This window comes from Nanorana parkeri, unplaced genomic scaffold, assembly GCF_000935625.1.
Source record: "Nanorana parkeri isolate BGI_ZX_2015 unplaced genomic scaffold, ASM93562v1 scaffold98, whole genome shotgun sequence".
NCBI classification, from domain to species: domain Eukaryota; kingdom Metazoa; phylum Chordata; class Amphibia; order Anura; family Dicroglossidae; genus Nanorana; species Nanorana parkeri.
The window spans coordinates 1,032,627-1,056,240 of NW_017306366.1; the positions used below are offsets into that span (position 1 = coordinate 1,032,627).

Here is a 23,614-nt window from a genome sequence, read left to right on the forward strand (position 1 = left end):
TATCGCTGTGTAAATACAGCAGTTGTGAGGGCTTGTTCACATCATATACAGTGCATTCCAGCGCTGCTAGCTGCTGAAACGCACTATATCACATAGTAAACCCCCCCTGCGTTCTGGGGCGTGGCAGTGCATTGAAGTCAATAGCACCGCAGCCACACACCCCCACTCGCAGTGTGATCATCCACACCAGGACACAGGCACAATGTCTGTGTTCCGGTCCAGTGCGGTCCAATAGTTCATGCAGCATTTTTTCCAGTTGCACTGGACAGTAACGCGGGCACTGCTGTGCCACGCATTCTGGTGCACCGGGGGGTCGCGGCTGTGGTGCCATTGACTTCAATGCACCGCACCGCCCCCTCCCGCCCCAGAACGCAGGATGTATACTATGCGATTCAGTGCGTTCTAGCAGCTAACCGTGCTGGAACTCACTGTATATGGTGTAAACAAGACCTTAAAGCTGCTGCTGTCAATAAAATGTATCGCCTGGCACAGTGTTGATAAACTCTGTTCATTCACTAGAGAGTCACAAAGTAACAGTGCTTCTTTTGCATCTACTCTGTTTTATTCATCTGCATATCAAAGGCCTAAACATCCATCTGATATGATGTTAGTTAAAGTAATCTGACAAGTTCAAATAAAAAAGTAGTTTATAAATTGTGTTCTTATTTAAACCCTTATTAAAAGGAGAACTATAAGGTAAGTGATTTCCACTCATCTTCATAGTTAGAGCCGACCTGTGACAAAGAAGCTGTCACAGGTCGGCTCTATCGATCAGGAAGTGAGCAGAAACTTGCAGCCGATTCGCTCACTTCCCACAGCTAGTCTCCCTGCAGTGAGTGGTTACTGTCAGTCACCACTCCCCGCAGGGATTCCCCCTTCCCCTCTCTGATCCTCCAGCGCTGACTGGAGAAACGGATGGGGGAGGGGGCGGGCACAGCTGGCTCTGCCTCTAGATAGGCAGAGCCCGCTGTAAATCAGCCAGCAGGGTGGAGCTCGACAGTACTGTCAGGATCCGTCCCGGCTGCGGTGATCTGTCCTGGCCGGCTATAGCTTGCTATATAATGAGTTTTGGCTCACGGGAGGACGTTAATATATGCCCTCCCATGACCCTAAAGAGAACTACGGGTGAAAAAAAAAAGTTACCCCCTAGTTCTCTTTTAACCCTAATTTACCCTAATCAGTCCTAAATAGGAATTGAAAAAAACATGTATTTCATTTGTAAATCACTGCAGTGGTTTGTGCCAGTATCATAATTCTAATGTCATTTTTAGGCCCCGTTCACACCTTTCCGTTTTGTCGGGCGTTCAACGCTCTATGAACGCTCTACAAAACGTACAACCATGAAAATCCCATTGTTTTCTATGGGTATGGTTCACACCTTTCCGTATTTCCGCCCGTCTGAACGCCCTACAAAACGTCTGACGCCCAAACAAGTACATGTACTTCTTTGGGCCGTTTTGGAGGGCGTTTTCCATTGGGATACAGCCAAGTAGCCTTCAGAATCGCGCGGCGGTCGCGCGATTTTTTTACCGCGAATCGCGGTAAAAAAACCACGTGACGGTCGCGCGACAGACGTGCATGCGTAATACGCCTAGGTGTGAACCCAGCCTAAATGGGGCAAATTATATATACATAGGATGTAAAAAAAACAGAATTAGAGTATTGCAGTATGCAATGAAACCTTTCTTATTGGACTAACATAATATTCAAAAGACAAGCTTTGGAGAGTTGACCTCTCTTCTTCAGGTCTGAAGCAATACTCTGTCATGTTGAATAGTATTGCTTCAGACCTGAAGAAGAGAGGTCAACTCTCCAAAGTTTGTCTTTTGAATATTATGTTAGTCCAAAAAGAAAGGTTTCATTGCATACTGCAACACTCTGTTTTTGTTTTACTTTGTTCTACTGGACTGATACGACATACCGATAATATATATATATACAGTATATAAGATACTCCATTGGCAGTCAGTGCACACTGTCCAGGAAGTATCTGCCTGGGTGCACTGCAGCAAAGTAACATCAGTAGATAAATAGAAAGAAGTAGAGGCACTCAATGGAGGAGTATGTCTCAAACAGAAGTGTATGTCCAAACAGAAGTTTATTTTTTCTAATGTTTGAAAGGTCCCTTAACAAAGATGGACCATGATCTGTCAATTGCTGCTGGGAGACGCTAGACAGAGCTCCTATTCACAGGAAGTGCAGTGATCTTTCATGGAAGAATTGGAAGCAAAGGAGTTGATCGTTCTATCTCCTGGGTTTAGTGCTGGACCCTGACTGTCACAGCCAACATGCCGGCATGGGCCTGCCAGAACCAGTAAGACTGGTTGTCATTTTAAAATGGTACTGGGATGAATAGTTAGGTAATGACAAGTTTAGTGAGGAATCAATAGGACCATAGCAAAATGTGAAAATTGCTCTGGTCCAATAGGGAGTGTTCAAGTCTGAGACCTGAACTTAATAAATGCGTGAGATAGTATACTCTATAGCTAGGATTGGGCCATAGTGTAATTATTAATAGTTATTAGATTGAAGAAATACCACATCTCTATAGAATTCCAGCAGTTCCCAATGAATATGTCAGGTTGGCCTGCATTTAGAAACATAATTAAATTAGGATATTTTGCCTGTAGCATCCCAAAATAAGTATAAAGTGGGATATGACACCTGTGGCAATTGCTGATATATTCGCAGTCAGTGACAATGGCCTTAGAACTTGGCAAGGTTTTATTCATTCATATACATATACCCTGTTTCCCCGAAAATAAGACCTAGTGTGTTTTTTGAGCCAAAAAATATATAAGACAGTGTCTTATTTTTGGGGAAACACGGTATTTATATATATATACATATATATATATATATACATATTTTTTTCCTAAGGATTAAAATTATTGCAATAAAAGAATGGCAGGGTTATACCAATTAGTGTTTCATCCTAAAGGACTCAAAAGAAAACATTACCATATGATCTTTCAAGGATAACACAAGTACTGTAGACTTTAGATGTTAGTAGTAATAGTTTAATACTCATTTATATATCAGAGATGACCAAATGTAGTATATGAATAAAGAAATAGGTAATAGGATTAGATTGTTGACACAAGAGAGAATTGTGCCCTAAATCTGCCGCTTTTTCTGGGGTTCAGTGGTACAAAATATACTACTAGTCTGGCTGTAGTCATCTTTTGGTTCAGCAGAATGAATTACAATCATTGATCATCATAGGCTTGTATAATTTTCCTCAAAAAAATGATATTGTAACCCTAGTCTACAGTCTTGGAGCATTTCAAAAAGTTCTTCAGAAATATTGTGCACATGTGCATTCTTTTGTCTCAGTCGTCAAGTAATGTTTAAATTGTCTTCTGCTCGAAGGTCAAAAGAGTGCTCAACAGGGTTTAGGAATCTCCAGACTCCCAACCTTCAGCTCTCAAGAGAAAGGCTTCATTAAAGGCACAAGTGACTTTCTTGGGGTTGGCCACTTCACCACAAGATATATCACAACCAGGAACTTCCCATCTACTCAGGGGCCCAGCTACTTCACTGACAGAGACCTGATAGAGCTGGTTGACCCCAAATGGCCTGAGCCGGAGTCAAAATGGCTTTACTCTGTCCCGTGGGGTTTCCGGAGGCTTCTAAATTTTGTAAAGGTAATCTTTCCTAGAAGTCCTTTTGATCACTGTCCTGTATTGGTATGCATATATCTAGGTAACTTGCCCCCTACGTCTGGTTGGAGGTTGAATGCATTCTGGTTAAAACTATTTCTACACCACAACCTTATTCCTGCCCTATTGACAGAATTTATCGCTCTGAACAGGGATTCTGCTCCTTTGTATACTATCTGTGGCACGTGTAAAGCTTACTTATGTGGTTTATTGATTAAAGAGATAACTCATATTAAAATTAATTCCAGGAACCAGAAGAGTTCATGCGGACAGTTTTAGAGACAGAAATGTAGTTAAATTCTGACTGCCAAGCTACTTGGGTGGACTGTCAGGACTTGCTTAAGGAAGTGTCATTGATTAGAGCTGAACAGAGGGGGCGTCTTTACTCGTCACAAAAACTTTCTTGAGGGCGAGCTGACTGATCATTTGTTGGCGTAGATCACAAAATTACAATTTTGTAAATGTAAATTCCTGGAGATAAAAACTCACTAAACACGGACTCCATTTACTCACAGTTCCGATCTATGGGGGGATTGGTTTTTAGTTTATAACATTGACGTTGATGAGCCCCACGATTCATTGGCAAAGGTGATATTTACAGATTTGTATTTGACTTTATTAAGTTCCTCCATTCTGATCTAATACATATGCTTTTGTTAGACCCAGTATGGAAATCCAATGGTGCTGGTGACAGAGAACGGGGTGTCAGAGAAGATGCATTGTGCCCAGCTGTGTGATGAATGGAGGATACAATACCTCAAAGGATATATCAATGAGATGTTAAACGGTGAGTGGTGCATGTTGGGAAACTACAACTCATTTCCTAAGATCTTACATCTGTTCTTTATTTGCAAACTGCACCAATAACCATCAAGTAGTTACAAATGAAACTATCTTTAAGTAAAAGGCAGTTTTTCTGGATTTCTGATTTAGGAGATTAAGGGGTTGATTTATGATAGGTGAATAGGCTGCTCACTTTGAAAGGGAATTTGCACTTTGCAGGGGAAGTTTCCCTTAGCTTAAAGAATGTGGTAAAACTTCACTTTGTAAAGATTATCCAATCATGTGTAAAGGGGGGGGGGAACCTTTTTATTCTCGCACATGAATGGGTGTCGGAAGTCAGCAGAGCTTCGCTTTATTCACTAAACTAAGGGCAAACTTCCCCTGCGAAGTGCAAATTCCCCTGCAAAGTGAACAGCCTATTTGCCTTTAGTAAATCAACCCACAAAGCTGGTCCATACACCTATAGATTATCTGCAGATTTTCTGTGGTCAGATGGAAAAGGTGCAACAGATTCCTCCACCCACGCTTAACTGTGTGGGTAGAGGAATGTCCCACTGGGCCAAGCTCCAGTATCTTGCTTGTCAGCCCCGCTGGCTCTCAAAACACCTGAACAATGCCTGCATCCAATCAGATTGTTCAGGTATTTTGACAGCCAGTAGGGCGACTAGCAAAATACTGAAGCTGGGCCCAGTGGGAGATTCCTCCATCCACACAGCTTAGCGTAGATGTGGGAATCTGTTGTACTTTTTCTATCTGACCACAGAAAATCTGCAGATAATTTATAGGTGTATGGCCAGCTTTAGGGTTAGTTCACACCATAAGCAGTGCGTTCCGGTCTGATTCTGGCCGAAACGCGCTGCCTCGCATTGCGGCCGGCTCACTTTTTTGCTGGGCTGGAGGGGGCGTGGCTACTGTGCCATTCCCTTCAATGCGATCGCCCGCACGGGCTACTATAGTAAGCAGGGATTATGAAACCAAAGCAAGGTGCTCCACTGTAGTATTTGAGATTGACTAACGTTTCTCCCACTCTGGCAGCTATAAAGGATGGGGTTCATGTCCAGGGATACACAGCCTGGTCTCTGATGGATAAATTTGAATGGGATGAAGGTTTTTCAGAAAGATTTGGACTTTACTTTGTGGAATTCAAAAGCAAGAACAAGCCTCGTTATCCTAAAGCTTCTGTTCAGTTCTACAAAAAGATTGTGAGAGCCAACGGCTTCCCTAATTTCCGAGAGGTAAGAGAAAGCTTTAACTGAACTTTTCTCCAGCATCTGCAAAAAACCCCAAAACACCGGTGGACAGGCACCTCAGAGAAATCTAAAGATTTGTACTAATGTCTATCAAGCAGTCTCCATCGAAGAGATGACTAAGGAAGCAAAACCTCAGCCATTTTCGTCCATAGTCACCCAACAGATGAGTGGCCAGCGATTCTGGAGAGGGAGGTTGCATCTATAAGATGCTCGCAGCTAAAGTAAAGCTAGAAATAAATTTGGGTATATAACCAACTAAGATCCTGGGATTATGATTTTATTTAGTCTGACCCGCCACCTCCAACATTGAAATATACATCTTATTTGTATCGTCAGAGCATGCATTTGTATGTGAATTGTCCCTGGGTGGGTGACCATAGTCTTTTAGCTGAAGATTTCCAACCTGCTCAACAGTCTTTTCTTCTAAGCTGGGTGTTCTATAGTTCTACTAACACCAAAGTCATCAGACAACAGAGGTCCTATGGAGACATTTGTATTCTTACTGACAGCATAGAACACTAGATAACAGGATGTATTTCTATGCAAGTTTAAAAATAAATGTTACCATTTATAAACACATGTGAGATAGGAAAATGATTTTAATCTTATATTTATTGGGGTACAGATATAATAGTTATCAGTGTAATGTACATTTATACATATTTCTTCTGTAAAACTCATTGTTACATGTACACAGGCAGCCATGTTTTCTCTACATGTGTATACTCTTCTGCATAGCAGATACATAGTAGCTGTGCCTGTCTGCATCATCCTCAGTGATTACAAATGATTCAACAATCAGCTTTCATTAAATGGATCCTGTCCAGATTCTTTCTGGTTGTTCGAGTACTATTCCCTTTAATGAAAGCCAATTATTTGATATGGTCACAGATATAGCTGACCTGTGTTTGAAAGTGAAAGCTCGCTGGTTGTCATAATTATCCTTGCTTCACCACTTCATTAGACACTAACTTAGAACATGTACTGTATGCAGTCAGTGACATTACGTTTGGATAGATTGGAGAAAGAATAGAACTTGTCAGGTTTTCACTATTGTTTGTGTCCGTTATGGACTTTCAACCCCTCCATTGGTCATGGTGACCGTTATCACTGAAAGTGGGTAGTACAGAACAGGAATAGATGAGAAATCTTCCAATGAGGACACCAGTTCTGGTAACCTTACTGGCTACCAGTGATTTGCTCTCACTTCCTGTTGTGGCACATTTTGTTCATTCGTTAGTAAGTTTCAGATTCAGAATAGAGATTTCCGCTGCTGGAAATGCTTTTAAAACACATTTTGAAAGAGTAACTTGGAGTGGAAGCGGCCTGTACATATCCTGCAAACAACTTATTAAAGCTTGATTTGATCAGGTGGAAAACTGGCACCGTATAGCAACAGAGACCTGCTCCACTACAAACCAACTCCTGGCTGCAGGTAAGGACATACGATGTGTGTGTGTCTATCTGTTTGCAAAACAGATCAGTCTGCAACAAAAGCCCCGTACATGGCTGTATGCAACATATAGGTTATACCTAGAAACAGAACATGGGAAATGTTTAGGCAGCCCCAAATGCATGGTACAAACACTGAACCTTATATACACTATACAGGGGAAACTCGAATAATTAGAATATCGTGCAAAAGTTCATTTATTTCACTAATGCAACTTATAAGGTGAAACTAATATATGAGATAGACTCATTACATGACAGGGCTCTCCTTACCATATTGTATTGTAACTGTAATGTCTTCCTTATATTGTAAAAATGCAAACTGTTGGCGCTGTATAAATCCTGTATAATAATATACAGTATGTGATTGCCCTATCAGTGCAATTATTTGCATGTTCAGGCTGGCATGAACACAACTGCTGAGTGATAACAGAAAGGCCACATTCAGACCTTTGCAGTTTAGAGTGTGTTGCATTGGGGCAGCCCATCAGTTGAATTGGCTGACAGTGCCCTAAAACGAACCAAAAAACACACCTGCGCTTCCTGATGCAGTGCACAACGCACAGTGGTGCGTTCCTGTGTGTTGTGGTGAACTAAATTCCCTTTGCATGTTCAGGTGTTATTCAAAATGAATGGCACCACAACACACTAATACCGGCTTGGTGTGCTACCATGCGTTGCAGTAATGTTACCACAAAGCATAGGAGTGGAGCCGTCCCAAGGCAGTCACAAACAATGGAGATTTGGTCATGCATACTAAAGTAGCGTCTGTAAGCATGCTAGCCTTTTATATGCTTTATATATAATTGCCCTATTTTTTCATTATGAAATGATTACCATTGGTAGGCTGGAGACCAGTTCAATGTCTTTATTAACCAATGTTATAATGTGTGCTTAACACAAGTTAAATAAATGCAAAAAAAACCACGGTGAAGTGAAAATGTTAAAGAAAAAACACGAAGAAACAATACGACAACCTACAAACAGAAAGGATACAGGACAGGAACGTTGAAATGCATATATAATCATAAGTTATGTCAGGAACAGTCCAGTAAAACATATCTCAACAAAAGAACACCTAAAAATATATGAGTTTGCTTAAAGCTCCCAAAAATTTACCCTAATCAACACCTGATGTCATATGATCCATTTGGAAGGGCAAACCGGGTATAAAGTCAATTCGGTTGCCCTTAGTTTGTGTTTGTTAAACAAAATGCTGGACCACTCTACGACCGCCTAGACATTTCACTGAAAGTTACAGGAGGGACATAAGACAGTCAACCTCGGCGTGTTAAATATTAACACGGTAAACAGAATCAAATGGGAGATCATTTATATTAGAAGGGGCCAATGGTGGCCTTTCATTTGTAGTGATTGATGAGTTTCTCCTAGTATGTAGAAAGCCAATTCACACAATGTGTCATATAGGGGAGGCTGAGAGCAAGATCTCTGGTTTTAGGCATCACTATGAGTGCATGGCCGGGCTTCTACGATTGTTCTTATAGTAAATATTATAATTAAATGTCCGTTCTGTAATAGTTCTGATTAGCCATTAAACCCATTGTTCCTTGAAATCAGGAGTGGGCTCAGGTTTTTATTAAAGAATCTGAAAGTACTCTTCTTGTTATACATGGTGAGCAGATTCTCCTCTCCATTCTTCTAAGGATGGGAGAATGGAAAGGATAACCCGATTTACTGCAGCCTCTTCTCTTTCTTCCGATTTTTAGATAATGGCCCCACCAGTGATGCACACATTACACTCAGAGTGAAATCATAGTTTATAGAATCCCCTGTGAGATGCACAGAACATGCGGTGTGTAAGGTCAGAGCAGTGAGTTCAGATCCACTGCTTCATCTAGTGACACCCAGTATTGTGATGTTGTGGACCTGGGCCAAGCAACCAGGGATTGTGCAAGAATTCGTCTTGATCGATTTTCATGTTCCCTACCCCTTTTTCTGTTTTCTTCTTGAAAAATCAGAGGAACAGAGGAATACGGCTGCAAATATTCTGCGGCTTATTCATGGTAAGATGTGCTTTTCACAAAGAAGTGACATATCATAAATGTAGTGATATATAATCTCACAGAAATGGCTTCATATTTGCAGCTTTCTACCCGGATTAAGACAGTCGGCTATAAATATGCTACAATCACTTATTCTTTACCCTCTTCCATTTGACTGCAGCAAAAAAAAAAAAATAAGTCAGCAGGCTGCATAGAAGGACCCCTGTGAGCAGCAGCCCAATTTGTTCCCTGTAGAGTCACAGCTGCTGTATGGGGAATGTGAGCATTGCTGAAATGAGAGCAGTAGCCGAGATACAGTGTGGAAGGAGGGTCAGACCACTGTAGTGAGACCACTGCTCTCACACAGAGTACTGCGGTTCTTCTGTGCAGCCTGCTGACGGGACCAAGGATTTGGGGCTGGTGAAGGATCACAGTTCACTTAAAAAAAGAAGACTTTTAAAGACATGTTTTTATGCTTTATTCTTACTTGTTGGTTCTACTTTCCACCTTGTATAGGAACTGGGAAAAGTTTAAATTTGGTTTTAGTTTTGAGGTATTTGCTCTGGACCAAGGATTATACCTTCCACCAGTGCCTAGAAATGTTCCCTGTGCTACATTCTTGGTGTTAAGGAGACACTAAAGGCCGTGACACACTGCACGCGAAGCCGTGCAGAGCGAAGCAAAGCTCTCCGGCACGGAGCTTCGCGTGCAGTGTGTGAGCTGAGTGCAGTCAGATGATTGACTGCACCTTCAGCCAATCGGTTCGTCTGTAACAACCAGCCAGACGTCGCATCCCGTCGCGCCGGTTTATAAGCTCGAGCCAATTGGCTAAAGTTGAAATTGTTCATCTCGGCACGCTCAGCTCTGCGAGCTCTCGCAAGCGGAGGTGCCGAGAAGAAAGTGACATGACACACTGCTCGCAAAGGCAGTGCGCCACCGCTCCGCGATGCTTCGCGTGCAGTGTGTCACGGCCTTAATGCTTAACATTTGCGCAGCTTTCGGATTTCATCAGATAAAAAACATATTTAGCGATTGGCAGCAGATCAATAATTTTATCAATGTTATTTTAAACAACAAATATATCTGTGCTCATCCAAGTGTTTCTCTCCAAATCATTAGACCCACTGACCAGCCACATGGAGATGGTGACAGAGATTGTGGTACCTACAGTCTGTACACTGTGCATTCTAATCAGTGCTGTGCTCCTGATGATTCTCCTGCGAAGAAAGAGCTAGGACATATACAATGGAATATGGATAAGATCCCTGACAGTACTATCATCTCCGCCCAGCACAGACTCCCTCTGAAGTATTGTGACTCGCTTCTCTTCTGTTTCTCTGATGAAGAAAGGAAATGCAGTGTTAGAATTACCCTCCACAACATAGCATCCATAGCAGATAACTGGAGGTAAATAAAACTGCCTAGTGAGGATTTGTATTACAAACACCAGTAAGTAACAGTGATTGGTATATTGCTGTCATAGTTCAGATGTTATACAATCCTGCGGCAAAAAAAAAAAAAAAAGAAGTCACCATGCACATGTTGGTAATTAGATGGACTTATTGGGTGTTCTTCAGATACAAGGTGGAGTAAGTTCACGATTCACATGCAGAAGAGAAGAAGTGACAGATTTGTTATGTAAATTATGCTTTGAGGACAGTAAGTTGTTTCTTGATTTCCTCACAAAGCTTAGCAGTGACATTCAATCAGCCGTGACCGGAGGCAGTAAATGGACATTTGCCTTTTATCATTGTTGTTACTGCTCCAAGCGTGCAGCAAGTATGGTGTCTCTATTCGGCACCGTTACTTATATTGTGTGGCAGCAAGCACAGCAGTCTATTCCCCCTCTGTGCTATCACAACAATCACTTCATCTGTGGCAAAGTCAGCATGCAGATGCAGTATAATTGAAGACTGTTTTTAGCCCAACAGAATAACGCAAAGAAAATGTGAGTTCATGATGTACAGTAATTCCAGATACAGAGGGAAGGAAACAGAATGATATCTTAATGAAAGTGCTGATGTGTCAGTTTTTTCCATTATTGATGTGCAATGGTGAATTTACATTTTAGGGAAGTTGAACTCCAACCAAACAGATAAATGCACATTAACGACATATGAACTGTTTTGGCTTCCCAAAATATCTGTTGTACTGTCCAGTCAGTTAAATCACTGTGCAAAGTGCAGAGATTTCTGTGTTAAATCCCCATCCCCAGCCAGCTCACTCACACAACTGTGGTAAGGTCCTGCCTCTGCTCTCCCCGTGTGAAGCACTCCCCCTTCAGGTTACAGTGCCTGAAATATGTTAGTGCAGTGCAATAGTGTGATCAACGTATAGCACCGGTATTCCTACTCTGAGCTTGATTTCTGATATGCAGGTGATTACAAAACCGGGAATAAAACCAGTCATGATTTTTGTGCAGTTGGACTTGAGGGCGCATTTTTATGTTCACCTGGCGTTATCCTTTTAGACATGGTCGTTAATGACAGCGATCAGACTTTAAACTGGTCGTGGTCAATAAATATGAGGTCTTTAGCTGGCCAGTTTTGGGATCTCCTTTACATCCCTTCTACTTACATTAAAGTACTAGCTAATTTTGAAAACAGGGATGTTGTTATCCACTAGGAACACGTTAGGTTACTGTCACTCAATTCAGGTTTTTAAGGTTCCTTACTACTGTCAATAGGCAATTACAGCTTGCTTTTTGGTGCATTAGGCTGCATTTGAGATACCTTTGTGATCATTCAGAGTTCACCGGCAAGTGTATTTGACCTCCTTCTGACTTGCATTTGGCATCCCCCTAAGCTGCATTAAGCCCTTAATAGTGAGAACATTAGTTGGCAAGTGCAAAAGATCATCAAGAGCATCCTTACTCCGTATTTTGCCAGAAAAAAGGAATGCAGCATAGACGTATACAAGAAAATGTGGGGTTAATGCTGCTGAATGTTTTTAAGAAATTTTACAGTTTGGATTGTAGACTGTTTGGAATTTGTCCAGGGACATTTCTGACGTCATCTGACATTTGTCCAGGGACACAACTGATAGAGATGTCATCTAAAACTGGTGGTGTATTATATATGGTTTTATATTTGCACATTGTGTTAATCAATTTCCATGACAGACTATACGTCTCACTTATAGAACTACACGTATTGCTTAAAGCTTAACTCCAGGCAACAGAAATATCTACAGCTCCCTCCCTTACCCCATTAAATGAAATAAAATATATCTTTACCTGACCTTGCCTTATTGTAGAAATATTGAAACGTCTAAACTGTCTCTGACATCATCACAGGGTTTACAAAAGAGGTATCCCAAGCTAGAGCCGCTGGGATATGCTGGTAAAGCACCCTACGGGTCTTTCTGTATATGTAGGGTGCCTACCCAGAGCTAGTGTAAGCAGGGCCATGGGCAGTGACAGGAGGACAGAGAAGGCCCCTGTCATCGCTGCAGCATTGTACTGTGAAGGAAAGCTGCATTGCTATACTGACAGTGCTGTATCTCTGCAAGTGAAGACAACAGACAGCACTGAGCAGGGTACTGAACAGTGGTGTTGCTGGTATCTACTTACCTTTTCATTAGTCCTCTACATGGCTGCCACTCTGTACTATGAGCAGCCGGCAGGAACATCACTGTACTGCTGCCTTCCTCAGTGCTGTCCAGGCACTTACAAAACACTGACAGCAGTCCCCCTTCCTCTTTCCACCCAGCAACCTGCTATGCATACAACAAGAAGCATCACTAAGTACGGCTGAGTGAGAGTTGGAGTGCAGAGGAGCAGGGCAGTAGAGAAAGGCCGTGTAAAACCTGCCACTACGGAATCTCCAAACAAACTAGTGTAGGCAGCTTGGTGATGTCTGTGCTGACCTGAGAAGAGCACTTTTATTAAAGTTATGCAGACATCTAAATACTTACCACAAATTAGTTGTGCCAGGAGTTCAACTTTAAATGTATTAAACCAGCTAAGGATCTAGGATACACCTAGGATACTAGGCCCATAGCTGAAATGTGAAAACATCACTTGAGCTAAGCTGGTTAAGGCAAGCTGTGTAGGTACAATTCATTTCAGTAGGAATACCGATTCTACCCTAAGGAAAGGGTGATCACTCCCCCATGTACTTCATAACCCCTGGAATTGAAGTATTGTAGCTAAATCCATATAAGCACTGGCGATTTGAATTGTAGACAGGGATCTGCTCACACATTGTTTATAGAAGTGATCTGCACTAAAATAAGTTTTAGTGTCAGTAACATTCCATACTTGAAATGTATGAAGGATCATCACAGTATCCATCCTGCTAAAGAGGATATAAAGTGAATGAATAGCCCCTGCTTGCCTGCTCTCCTACATCACCATATTATCCTTGGTTGAAACAATGCAAAGAATACATTGAAAAAAACAAACAAACAGTCTAATAGGAAATCATTAATGAGCAATATGGGTACAGCATGGGAGAATGTGTCTGAGGGTACCTGTGTGGAATCTCAGCAGAAGCACACTTGACTGCAGCTGACCAGGACTTGATAGTAAGCAACATCCTCATTCTCTGCACTGATTGTCAAGTCAGTTTGTAAATCTAGAAATACACATACAACAACTGTGAGGACAAGTCCTGGATGTTCTTATGATAATAAGAGTATCAGCATTAATGTTGAGTTGTATTCAATCATGAGAAATTTGTACGTGACCATTTAGAGAAATGTGTAGGCCCCAATTGTGGACATTTCCTTCCTAGTTCCCTGGCTGCCATGCTGAAGCATTTACTACTTTCGGAGATACAAGTATACAATCAGCAGTGCTGACTTCATTACAAGCTACTATGCTTCATGCTAGCTCCGGAGAAGTGACTCAGCATACTGAAGCCAGAGACAGCCAAGCAAGCTAACATTTTAAGGAGGTCAGCAATGACAGCCTGCACGTTTCCATTAACCCCTTCCCACCCACAATCTTGCATTATAATTGACTCTCAATCCTGGATATCACCGACAGTTCTGTTCTGATCAGGAACCAAATCATGAATGGAGCAAGAACATCGTTGTGAAGATATGCAGTCCTGGTACCTAGTGCAAATTCTCAGCTACCCAAACTAATTATATAAAACGTTTTCACCAATATCCTGCTTTGAAGCTGGTTTAATTGTAAACTGGTTGTTAAGCAAATGTACCCTTAGGAGGTATGTGTAGTATAGGCTGAGGAGATGATGAACCCAATTTTCCTTTCCGCCGCTTGCTTGCTGCTCCTATGTAAGTACATGTACACACTGAATTATGTAGTATGTTAGTTTAATACCTGGAACATCACCAGACAAATGGTCTACAGGAGGTCTGTAACTAAGTTGCCATGAGGTTTTTACTTCCTTTTGTCCATGTCCACTGATGATCTCCAGTCTCCATGTCTGAGGGTGTGAACTGCAGGGAAATAATGAATATATGAAACATAAATATCAAAAGACCATAATGGACCCCCAACAAGTTACAGCAGAATGCAGAGAGAAATAACATTCAAATCCTAGTGACATTATCTAACACACATTGCAACAGCATGACAGAGAACTCAATTTAAAACTGGGACTCCATGCAAAGTACTAAATACAAAGATGAAATGCATATAAAGGAGCCGTTTTACCCACCGATAGATTTGTATTTATCTCCATCCAGTTCTGATTTACACAGCACAGCCAGGTTGGCCGACACCACTTATGATTCAGGAAGTGATGTCCATTCTCCACCTGCAGCCTGCTGACTGAGCAGTAAACAAGCAGCAGCAGACCAACGCGGTCTTCTCCCTACTCACTCTGTTCTCTCCCATCAACCTGTTCCCTGTCACCGCATTTGCATGCAGCACGCCTGACTGGAACCCAGTGCCCCCTCCTCCCTTTCCCAGTCTGAGTGCTCCTGTATAGAGTATTGCAAGAGGCTGATATCAGGTCAATTACATTTAATGATAGCTGCATAAAGGCCGTGACACACTGCACGTGAAGCGGTGGCGCGTTACCTTTGCGAGTAGTGTGTCATGTCATTTTCTTCTCGGCACCCCAGCTGGCGAGAGCTCGCGGAGCTAAGCGTGCCGAGATGAACAATTTCAACTTCAGCCAATCGGCTCGCGCGTATAAACCGGCGCGACGGGATGCGACGTCTGGCTGGTTGTTACGGACGAGCCGATTGGCTGAAGGGGCAGTCAATCATGTGCCTGCACTCAGTTCACCCACTGCACGCGAAGCTCCGTGCCGGAGAGCTTTGCTTCGCTCTGCACGGCTTCGCGTGCAGTGTGTCACGGCCTTTAGTGTGTGGGACCTTTATGCCTGCATACAGTATATAGGAGCTGTTTTACCTGCCTAGGGTTTGTATTTTTGTCCAGCCAGTCCTGAGACTTACACAGCCCTTCCAGACAGCACAGTCAGGTTGGTAACCTGGCTTTTATTTCAGCTGCAGTTAAACAATACAACTGGGTTACCAATGACAATAATTCATGTTTTCGGTGTCTGCCTGGAGTTCAGCTTAAGGGAAACACAAGGTCATTAACAAAATAAGGAAAACCTATTAACAAGATTGTTGTCACTGTGCCTGGGGTTGTTTGAGCTCTCCTGTCACAATCTGTAAATACACCCATCAGAGACAAGTTTTTTTTGTTCTATGGTGGATGTTCTTGCCAATATCTCTGGTCTCTATGCATGTGGATAAACCTTGCATATCACACACTATATTTTAGGGGTATACAGTTTTTAGAGAAGCCGCCATGTGTTTGCCAGCATTCATTACAAAGACGAAGTAACCCATTGGAGCACGAATTACAAGGGGGGTATAGCATCTTGTCATTTTCTCCTATAACAACCATAATAGGACTGGCCTGAGACCCATAATAATACAGGGCATAGTAATTCTGTCCCTCTGCGACTGTGGAATGGATAGCACAGCCAGTGGCTGTAGTAGGTTTTAATAATCAGTCCTTAGAAAATAGACCATTTGTATTTCTGGAGAGCCCAGTGATATCCATTCATAGATGCCACCGTATACACAAATGGCAATATAGGATGAATGCAATCTGGATCTAAAGTCTTGTAATCCATCAGTAGAAAATAAACTTGCAGATGTAAAAGCGTGACTGGAAAATAAATAACTTGAACATTCAGACTTACTTCTGGTAGAAACTGCTGATAATGGTTGGTCTGATTGGGAGCTTAAACACATGCTGCTCATTCCAGGGGTTCTCCTTGTAATGCTTGAGACAGATTCTGTGCAGGAGGAAACAAATGAACTTATTGTCTGTTTGGGGAAACTAACAGAAGTGAAATATCCCATAAATGAACTGCAGCCATCTAAAAAATGCCCTATAATGCACTTGGAAAAGTCACCGCCATGTTCATTTTTTACCTGTTCAAATAGTAATAATACAGACCGTGTTTTGTGGGAGGCATTCAGAAAAACATGCTCCACCCCTTTCACAGTATGGAAATATAATGTTGCTGTGGATGAGAGATGTGTGGGCAGTGATGGCACTGTTCTAACAGGCGTTTCCTAACCACTTGAAGTCTGGGGTGTAAAACCCCCCTTCCTGTCCAGGCCATTAAACAGACACAAAACATGTCAAGCCTTAAAATCGCAAAAAAAATATCACACCCAAAATTGTCCATGTGCGATGCTTTAAAAGCTTTTACCGCTTATCAATTTAGTGTCAACAGTGATTGATGGCCCTACAATTATTGCTCTCCCTCTGATGTTCGTGGCGATATGTAACATGTCGCAATCATGGCACAATAGTTATTGTCACATGTTGGCGCACCCGACGCGTGCTTGTGTTTGTATGTGCATATACGTGGGGGCTTTACATTTCTTTTTTTAATATGTGACTTTAAAAAAAATGTAAACACTTGACTTTATTGCTATCACATAGGGGGCCATAGTACGTTTACTACTAGTATGTTTACTAGATCCTCAATCATGAATGAACAGGAAGTGAAGTAGACCTTGCACATTTTATTGAACTAGTCTAGACTTCTGATCTAGCAATATTACAATAAATTTCCCATTCATTTTATAATAATGTTGTGAGTACTTAGTTAGGATCAGTGTCTTTAATTACTCACTGTGTGAGTGGAAAGAGATTCTCATGCTCCAGGCTGAGGAAAGCATTGCAATGAGCTACCACTTCCATCATATGATGCAGTTTCTTAACACGATGCACCTGCTCCTGCAGATCCACGGATGTGCTGATGAAGTAATCCTAAGGAACACAACAGGAGTGCAGGTAACTACATTGGACATCTACAACCCTCAGCAGCATTAAGTCGGTGCCACCTTTAGGTCAAATCACATGTAAAACTATATAAAAGAGTCGCTCTTTTAGTGAAGCTTAAAAAGTGAAGCTTTCAAGTTAAGACTCCTTAAAGGAGAACTATGGGGTTAAGGCTTTTCCCCATAGTTCTCCTTAGGGTAACGGGAGGACACAAATTAGCATCATCCCGTCACCCTAGGCTCAGTATACCGCGAGCTGCAGCTCGCGGTATACTGGGACGCCGCAGTATACCGCGAGCACCTGCTCGCGGTATACTAAGATGCCGCAGCTGAAGCGGATCCCGACAATTATGTCTGGATCCGCCCCGCTGCGTGACTGACAGCTGGCTCTGCCTATCTAGAGGCAAAGCCAGCTGTACCGGCTCCCTCCCCTGTCCGTTCTGCCAGTCAGCGCTGGCAGATCAGGGAGGGAGGAATCCAGCCCCTCCCCTGTCACGGCAGAGAGCCGTGACAGGATCGAGAGGTGAGCGAACGCTGGTATGTGTTCGCTCACTTCCCGATCTACTGAGCCGACCTGTGACAGTCTCATTGTCACAGGTCGGCTAGAACTATGAGGGGAGTGAAAAGCACTCACCTCATAGTTCTCCTTTAAGGCTTGGCTCACTTCCATGGGCATGTAAGGGCCTTTCACACAGATGCCTGTTACTGCAAATAATTATGAATGGTACCCCAACGCACTCCTACATTAGCGGCAAACATACCTGTGCTGCAGCACCTTACAACACACTGTGCACTGCATTAAATAAAAGGTTTGTGTCACTTTTTTTGTGTGTTAATCTGCGCTGTCAGCTTATTCACAATGAATGGCTTGCCTAAATGCACAATCATGACTTGGGTCCTTAGTCTTTTCACATATCCTAATGCGCACATTTAACACATCTTGGTATGCGTTATCACTGCATGACTGCACACAGCTCCTCTTTCTTTACTTGACAAACACACACAAAAAACAAGAACAGTTGCAGAAGTGTCTCTGCAGAATGCCTTTGAAGTCCTGGCCTTCACAAAATCACTGAATTTAGTAAACATGGCTTAACAGAACATTATTTTACTTTCCTCAAGGCTTACAATAAGATCAGATTTACCATTTATTATTATTTACATTTTGGGCAGCACTTCTCAATATAGGAAAGACATTACAATACAATTCAAGACAAGATGGTAAGGAGGGTCCTGGCCGTGAGAGCTTACAATCAAAGAGGGAGGGGCAAGTGATACGATTTAACTTACCAAGTAATTAAAAGTTGCAAGTTCTCGACCTGTTGAAGAGAAATCTTGTTAGGATTATGAAATAAATGACTTTAGTGAGAAGTGCATATGCAATCCACGGTTGCTTCTAGGATTAAGGCAGCGAAACCTACTGATGTTAAAGCCATTGTATTGAACAGAGGAAAAACTACGGTCCCCTTGTCAACAAACGTAAAAATAGGATTTTTGGACTCACTGTAAAATCCTTTTTCTCCATTCATTGAAGGACACAGCACCCACCCTCATGATTTTACCGTGTAACCTTTTTTTGTTTCTGCTTGCTAATAACTGGGTTCATTGTTGCAGTCAGGGGGGTTTAGCCACCAGCAGGGACCGCCCTTGGGCTGTTTCTTGGGTCTTTTGCCTAGGGTTCTACTCCTGCAGGTAGAGATATAAAACCTGTATGGTGAAGATCCTATGTATCCGGCTGTGTCATTCAATGAACGCAGAGAAAAGGATTTTACGGTGAGTAAAAAAATCTTAATTTTCTCTTCCATTCATTGAAGGAAACAGCTGGATCCTTAGGATCTTCATCATATGGGATGTGCCAAAGCAGTGCAATAGAGGGTGGGCAAAGGAAAACAGAACAACAAACTATAACGCACCCAGTCAAAAAGACGTTCACACCTCCGCCTGCAAGACCGAGCAGCCAAAACTCGCATCTGCAGATGCCGCAACATCCACCGTATAAGAAACTTAGAGAAGGCATGAACAGAAGACCACGTAGCTGCCTTACAAACTTTGACAACAGAAGCCTGGTGATGAAAAGCCCAGGAAACACTCAAAGCCCTAGTACAGGGATTGGCCAAACTGCGGCCCTCCAGCTGTGGTGGAACTACGAATTCCATGAGGCTTTGCAAGATTCTCACAGCCACGACTCCCGGAGAGAGATGCTTCATGGGATTTGTAGTTTTATCAGAGCTGGAGGGCCGGAGTTTGGCCATCCCTGCCCGAGTAGAATGGGCAGTGACCAGAAATGGAGGCTCTCAACCCTTAAGGACATACACCTGAATCCAGTATGACAAATTCACCTGGATATAGTGGCCGACGAGGCCGCCTGTCCTTTCCTAGAACCATCTAGGATGACAAACAAAGAAACCATCTTCCAAAAGGGGGACGAAGCCCCCAGGTAGACCCTAATAGCCGTGATCACATCCAAGGAATGAATGGCCACCTCCTAAGGATGAGATGGTTTGGGACATAAAGATGGCAAAACAATGTCCTCTTTCAAATGAATGGAGGAAACCACCTTAGACAGGAAAGGCGTCCGAGGCCGAAGCACTACTTTATCTCGATGGAGCACAAGAAAAGGTTGTTTACAAGACAACTATGCCAACTCGGACACATGTTGTGACGATGTGATAGCCACCAAAAAGGCAAACTTCTTAGACAAAGTCAGCAAGGGAATGTCCTGAATATTCTCAAAAGGAGGCTTCTGCAAGGCAGACAGAACCAAGTTCAGATCCCATGGTGGCAAAGGCGGCTTCAAAGGAAGAACCAGATGAGCGACACCCTGGATGAACCATAGGACGCTGAAAAAGAACTGCCAAGGCAGATACCTGACCTTTGACAGTGCTCAACGGCATATGATGATCCACCCCCTATCGAAGGAATTATAAAACCCTAGAAACGACGCAGGAGAAAGGCATTAGCCTCACACCAGGCAAAGTAATTTATCTGTGTACGATAGTAAAACAGAACGAGAACTAGACTTACAAGCCTGTAGCATAGTGGAAATCACTGCAGAGGAACGACCCCTATCCTTCAGTACCTGGGTTTCAACAGCCATGCCATCAAAGCCAACGACTGCAAAGCAGGGTGGAAGTTCAGACCCTGCAAAAGAAGATCCAGTTGCAATGGAAAACAAACCGCCTCTGCATACCAGGCTCGACGGGGCCAGTCCGGAGCCACCAGTATCACAGGGATACCTTCTATTTCTATCCTCTGCAACAGGCGGGGGAGCAGCTTGTGGGGAGGAAATGCAGCGAACCTCGGAACCTTCCGATTGAGCATGAAAGCTAAGAGATCTATGCCTGGCTCGCCCCAACGAAGACAGATCTGACAAGACACCTCCTGGTCCAGAGCCTGACAGCTCAGATAATCCGCCTACCAATTTTCCACCACTGGAATGTCAACGACGAACAGAGCCAGAACGTGATTTTCTGGCCAAGACAGGATTTGAGTCACGTCCCGCGCCGCCACAGAGCTCTTCATGCCGCCTTGATGATTGATGTACACTACGGCCGTGGTGTTGTCCAAAAGGACTGACTGGATGTCTTACAAGACCTGTCCAGCGTTGATACACAGGAAGATCGCTCACAGCTCCAGGACATTGATGAACAACCTGGATTCCTCCTCGGTCCACAGTCCGTGGGCCGAAAGAAGACTTGGAGCTCCTCACCAGCTGGACAGACTGGCATCTGCCATGAATATCTTCCATCGTAGAGGGAGAAAAGACTTCCAAGACCGTAACATCGGAGACTGTAGCCACCACATCAGGGAAGTCTTAGCCTGATGAGACAGGTGTAAAACCCTGTCTAAGGGCTCGAACGAGTCCACCATCAGACCCAGTGCTCATGGCAGTGCTAAGAGAGAAGAACCTTTCCTAAATCGCACAACTGACAAACGTGTGACTGGAGTTTGAGCAGTTTCTCCAGAGGCTGAACGATAGGCAAACACCTGGGTTCATTGTTGGAGTCAGGGGGGTTTGGCCAACAGCAGGCCCTGCCCCTGGGCTGTTTCTTTGGGTTTTGCCTAGCGTTCTATTCCTGCAGGTAGAGATATAAAACCCATATGGTAAAGATCCTAAGGATCCAGCTGTGTCCTTCAATGAATGCAAGAGAAACAAACATACAAAGCAAGCAGGTAGGTGCATTTCATTAGCTGACTTGTGTAGTGATGACAGCTGTTCCAATTGGATATGTTTGACAAAGACAGAATTCTGGCATATAGTTTTCAAACAGGTACTTCAAATTGATTTGCTAAAGGCATTTTGAAGTGGTAAATACTTTTAGATGGATGAATCATTTTTAATGACATGCACCATTCCTCATACACAATTACACAGATAAGGTGCTTTGGCTGCTAACCTATAAAGGCGTTCATATAATCTTTCTTCATCTTGTCTAGGCCAATCTCAAGCAGCATGCGGATAGGAGTAAGGCCTGAAAGAGGGATACTTTCCATCTTTCCGTGGTACGATTGTTGTATTAGTTGGCTCAGGGTACTGCTGCTCCCACGATGGATCTGTGAATGGCAGTTGCAAAAAATTACATTGACAACTGGAAAACATGAGTTGATTACCTGATAACTCTGTTTCCAGGAATCTTCCAGGAAAAGTTTGCAAACTAACACACACCCAGTGCAAGATTTAAATGCATCTCTAGCCAAACCCTTGCGGAAGGGTAGGGGGGTTGCAAACTGCGTCAGGTTTTGATTCAAGCCCCTTCTATTTATCCTGGTAACCACAGTAACCTGGACAGAAAGGGATGGAAAGTCCAAAATGTTACAGCTGTCACTGAAACAGGTGGTGAGTTGACAACTTCCAATAGCGCGTATTAAGGTGACAAATGTCTAAAGGCTTGCTTAGAAAATTCTGCACTTTGCAATCAATTACAGTACTTATCAAATGCATGTGTTTGGGTCCAGGAGTTGCATTTGACCTGGAGTCGAACACAGCTTCCGAACAGTTATTTATACGAAACAATTTATGTGAAGAGAAATATTCAGACCTGCTATTAAAGCACACTTCAAATGCAAGCAAACACATAAAACAAGGCATGTCTACATGAGCCTTTAGAGGGGAAATTCCCCTCACTTTGAAGATTATGTCTTTTCACTTCCATTTGTGTCACAGGGAAGGAACGGAAAATCTCCACAATGGTGCACAGACACAAAAAAACTATAGGCAAACCTTTTTTTGGACATTTGTTCTCTTTTGGGTCACATGAGTATATTTACTAATGTGCTCCTGTGACCCAAAGTCAGCATATATATATATATGCACTGCAGCCGGGAAAGATCCTGACAATATTATCAGGAACCACCCTGCTGCCGGACAACTGGCTCTCTAGAGCCAGCTGTGGCTGCCCCCTCCCCTGTCTGTCCTCCAATGAGCGCTGGAGGAACAGAGGAGGGAGGGGGAAATCCGTGCAGGGAGCGGTGACTGACAGTTACCACTCTATGCAGGAAGAAGATTGTGAGCTGAGTGTTTAGTAGTTTTTGATCGCGTAGGTCTCGAGCTTTAGAGCCAGCATGTGACAGCTGCAGTGTCACACGCCTGGCTCACTATTGGGAAGAGTACATTTTACTTTCCCAATAATTCTCCTTTAATTAGCGCTTGCCAAACACTGGCCTTAGTGTGTGTGTGTGTGATTGCATTAGGAGCGATTCCCTCCCTCTGAGGGAAGACTGATGGGAATGATCTACATGCTATATAAAGTTATGAAGCAGCTAAAGAGAGAAGCAAATGAGCATTTCAGGTGGTTGTGTGTATTTAATCTACAAATCTACAAACAAGCCAATGGCATGATTTTGCATTCTTTTCTTTACCTCACCATTTCAGGTCAGCAAATTTTCTACATTTACTAATGTACTCTTACTAATGGGGTTCATATGGAAATTGAAATGCATAATTGTGTAGTAGCATTGGTATATAGTTACAGTACCGGGTGTAATATGCTTACCCAAGGGTGCACTTCACCATGTCTCATAGCCTGGATGACCAGAGAAAAGCAGGTTACAACATCTTGGTAACAGGAGACGCCTTGTATAACAAATACAAAAAAAAAAAAAGTTTCATTAGTATTCATTTGCAGGAAGAGGAAGTAGTTGCGAAGAGATCAGTGGCATCAAACTGTCACAACGAAATTAAAGTAGTCCGGGCAAAACTTTTATTAACCCTGCAGCTAAAGCCATTCTACTT

General features: G+C 42.9%; 2 protein-coding genes across 2 annotated transcripts in view; one reads left to right on the forward strand and one right to left on the reverse strand.

The window, feature by feature from the left end:
- The window catches only part of LCTL (lactase like), a 55,299-nt gene extending 44,905 nt beyond the window's left edge, over positions 1 to 10,394 (forward strand). The window contains exons 14-19 of the mRNA XM_018552821.1: positions 3,373 to 3,647; positions 4,323 to 4,449; positions 5,481 to 5,680; positions 7,067 to 7,130; positions 9,127 to 9,171; positions 10,270 to 10,394. Of these exons, the coding sequence (XP_018408323.1) occupies positions 3,373 to 3,647; positions 4,323 to 4,449; positions 5,481 to 5,680; positions 7,067 to 7,130; positions 9,127 to 9,171; positions 10,270 to 10,385 (827 nt within the window). The 3' untranslated portion in view covers positions 10,386 to 10,394. The remainder of the gene's footprint in view (positions 1 to 3,372; positions 3,648 to 4,322; positions 4,450 to 5,480; positions 5,681 to 7,066; positions 7,131 to 9,126; positions 9,172 to 10,269) is intronic.
- Positions 10,395 to 10,401: 7 nt separating this feature from the next.
- Positions 10,402 to 23,614, reverse strand: part of ZWILCH (zwilch kinetochore protein) — a 39,153-nt gene continuing 25,940 nt past the window's right edge. The window contains exons 12-19 of the mRNA XM_018552822.1: positions 23,376 to 23,455; positions 21,780 to 21,936; positions 18,673 to 18,701; positions 17,235 to 17,371; positions 16,287 to 16,382; positions 14,441 to 14,559; positions 13,624 to 13,727; positions 10,402 to 10,487 (exon numbers count right to left, since the gene is read on the reverse strand). Of these exons, the coding sequence (XP_018408324.1) occupies positions 13,636 to 13,727; positions 14,441 to 14,559; positions 16,287 to 16,382; positions 17,235 to 17,371; positions 18,673 to 18,701; positions 21,780 to 21,936; positions 23,376 to 23,455 (710 nt within the window). The 3' untranslated portion in view covers positions 10,402 to 10,487; positions 13,624 to 13,635. The remainder of the gene's footprint in view (positions 10,488 to 13,623; positions 13,728 to 14,440; positions 14,560 to 16,286; positions 16,383 to 17,234; positions 17,372 to 18,672; positions 18,702 to 21,779; positions 21,937 to 23,375; positions 23,456 to 23,614) is intronic.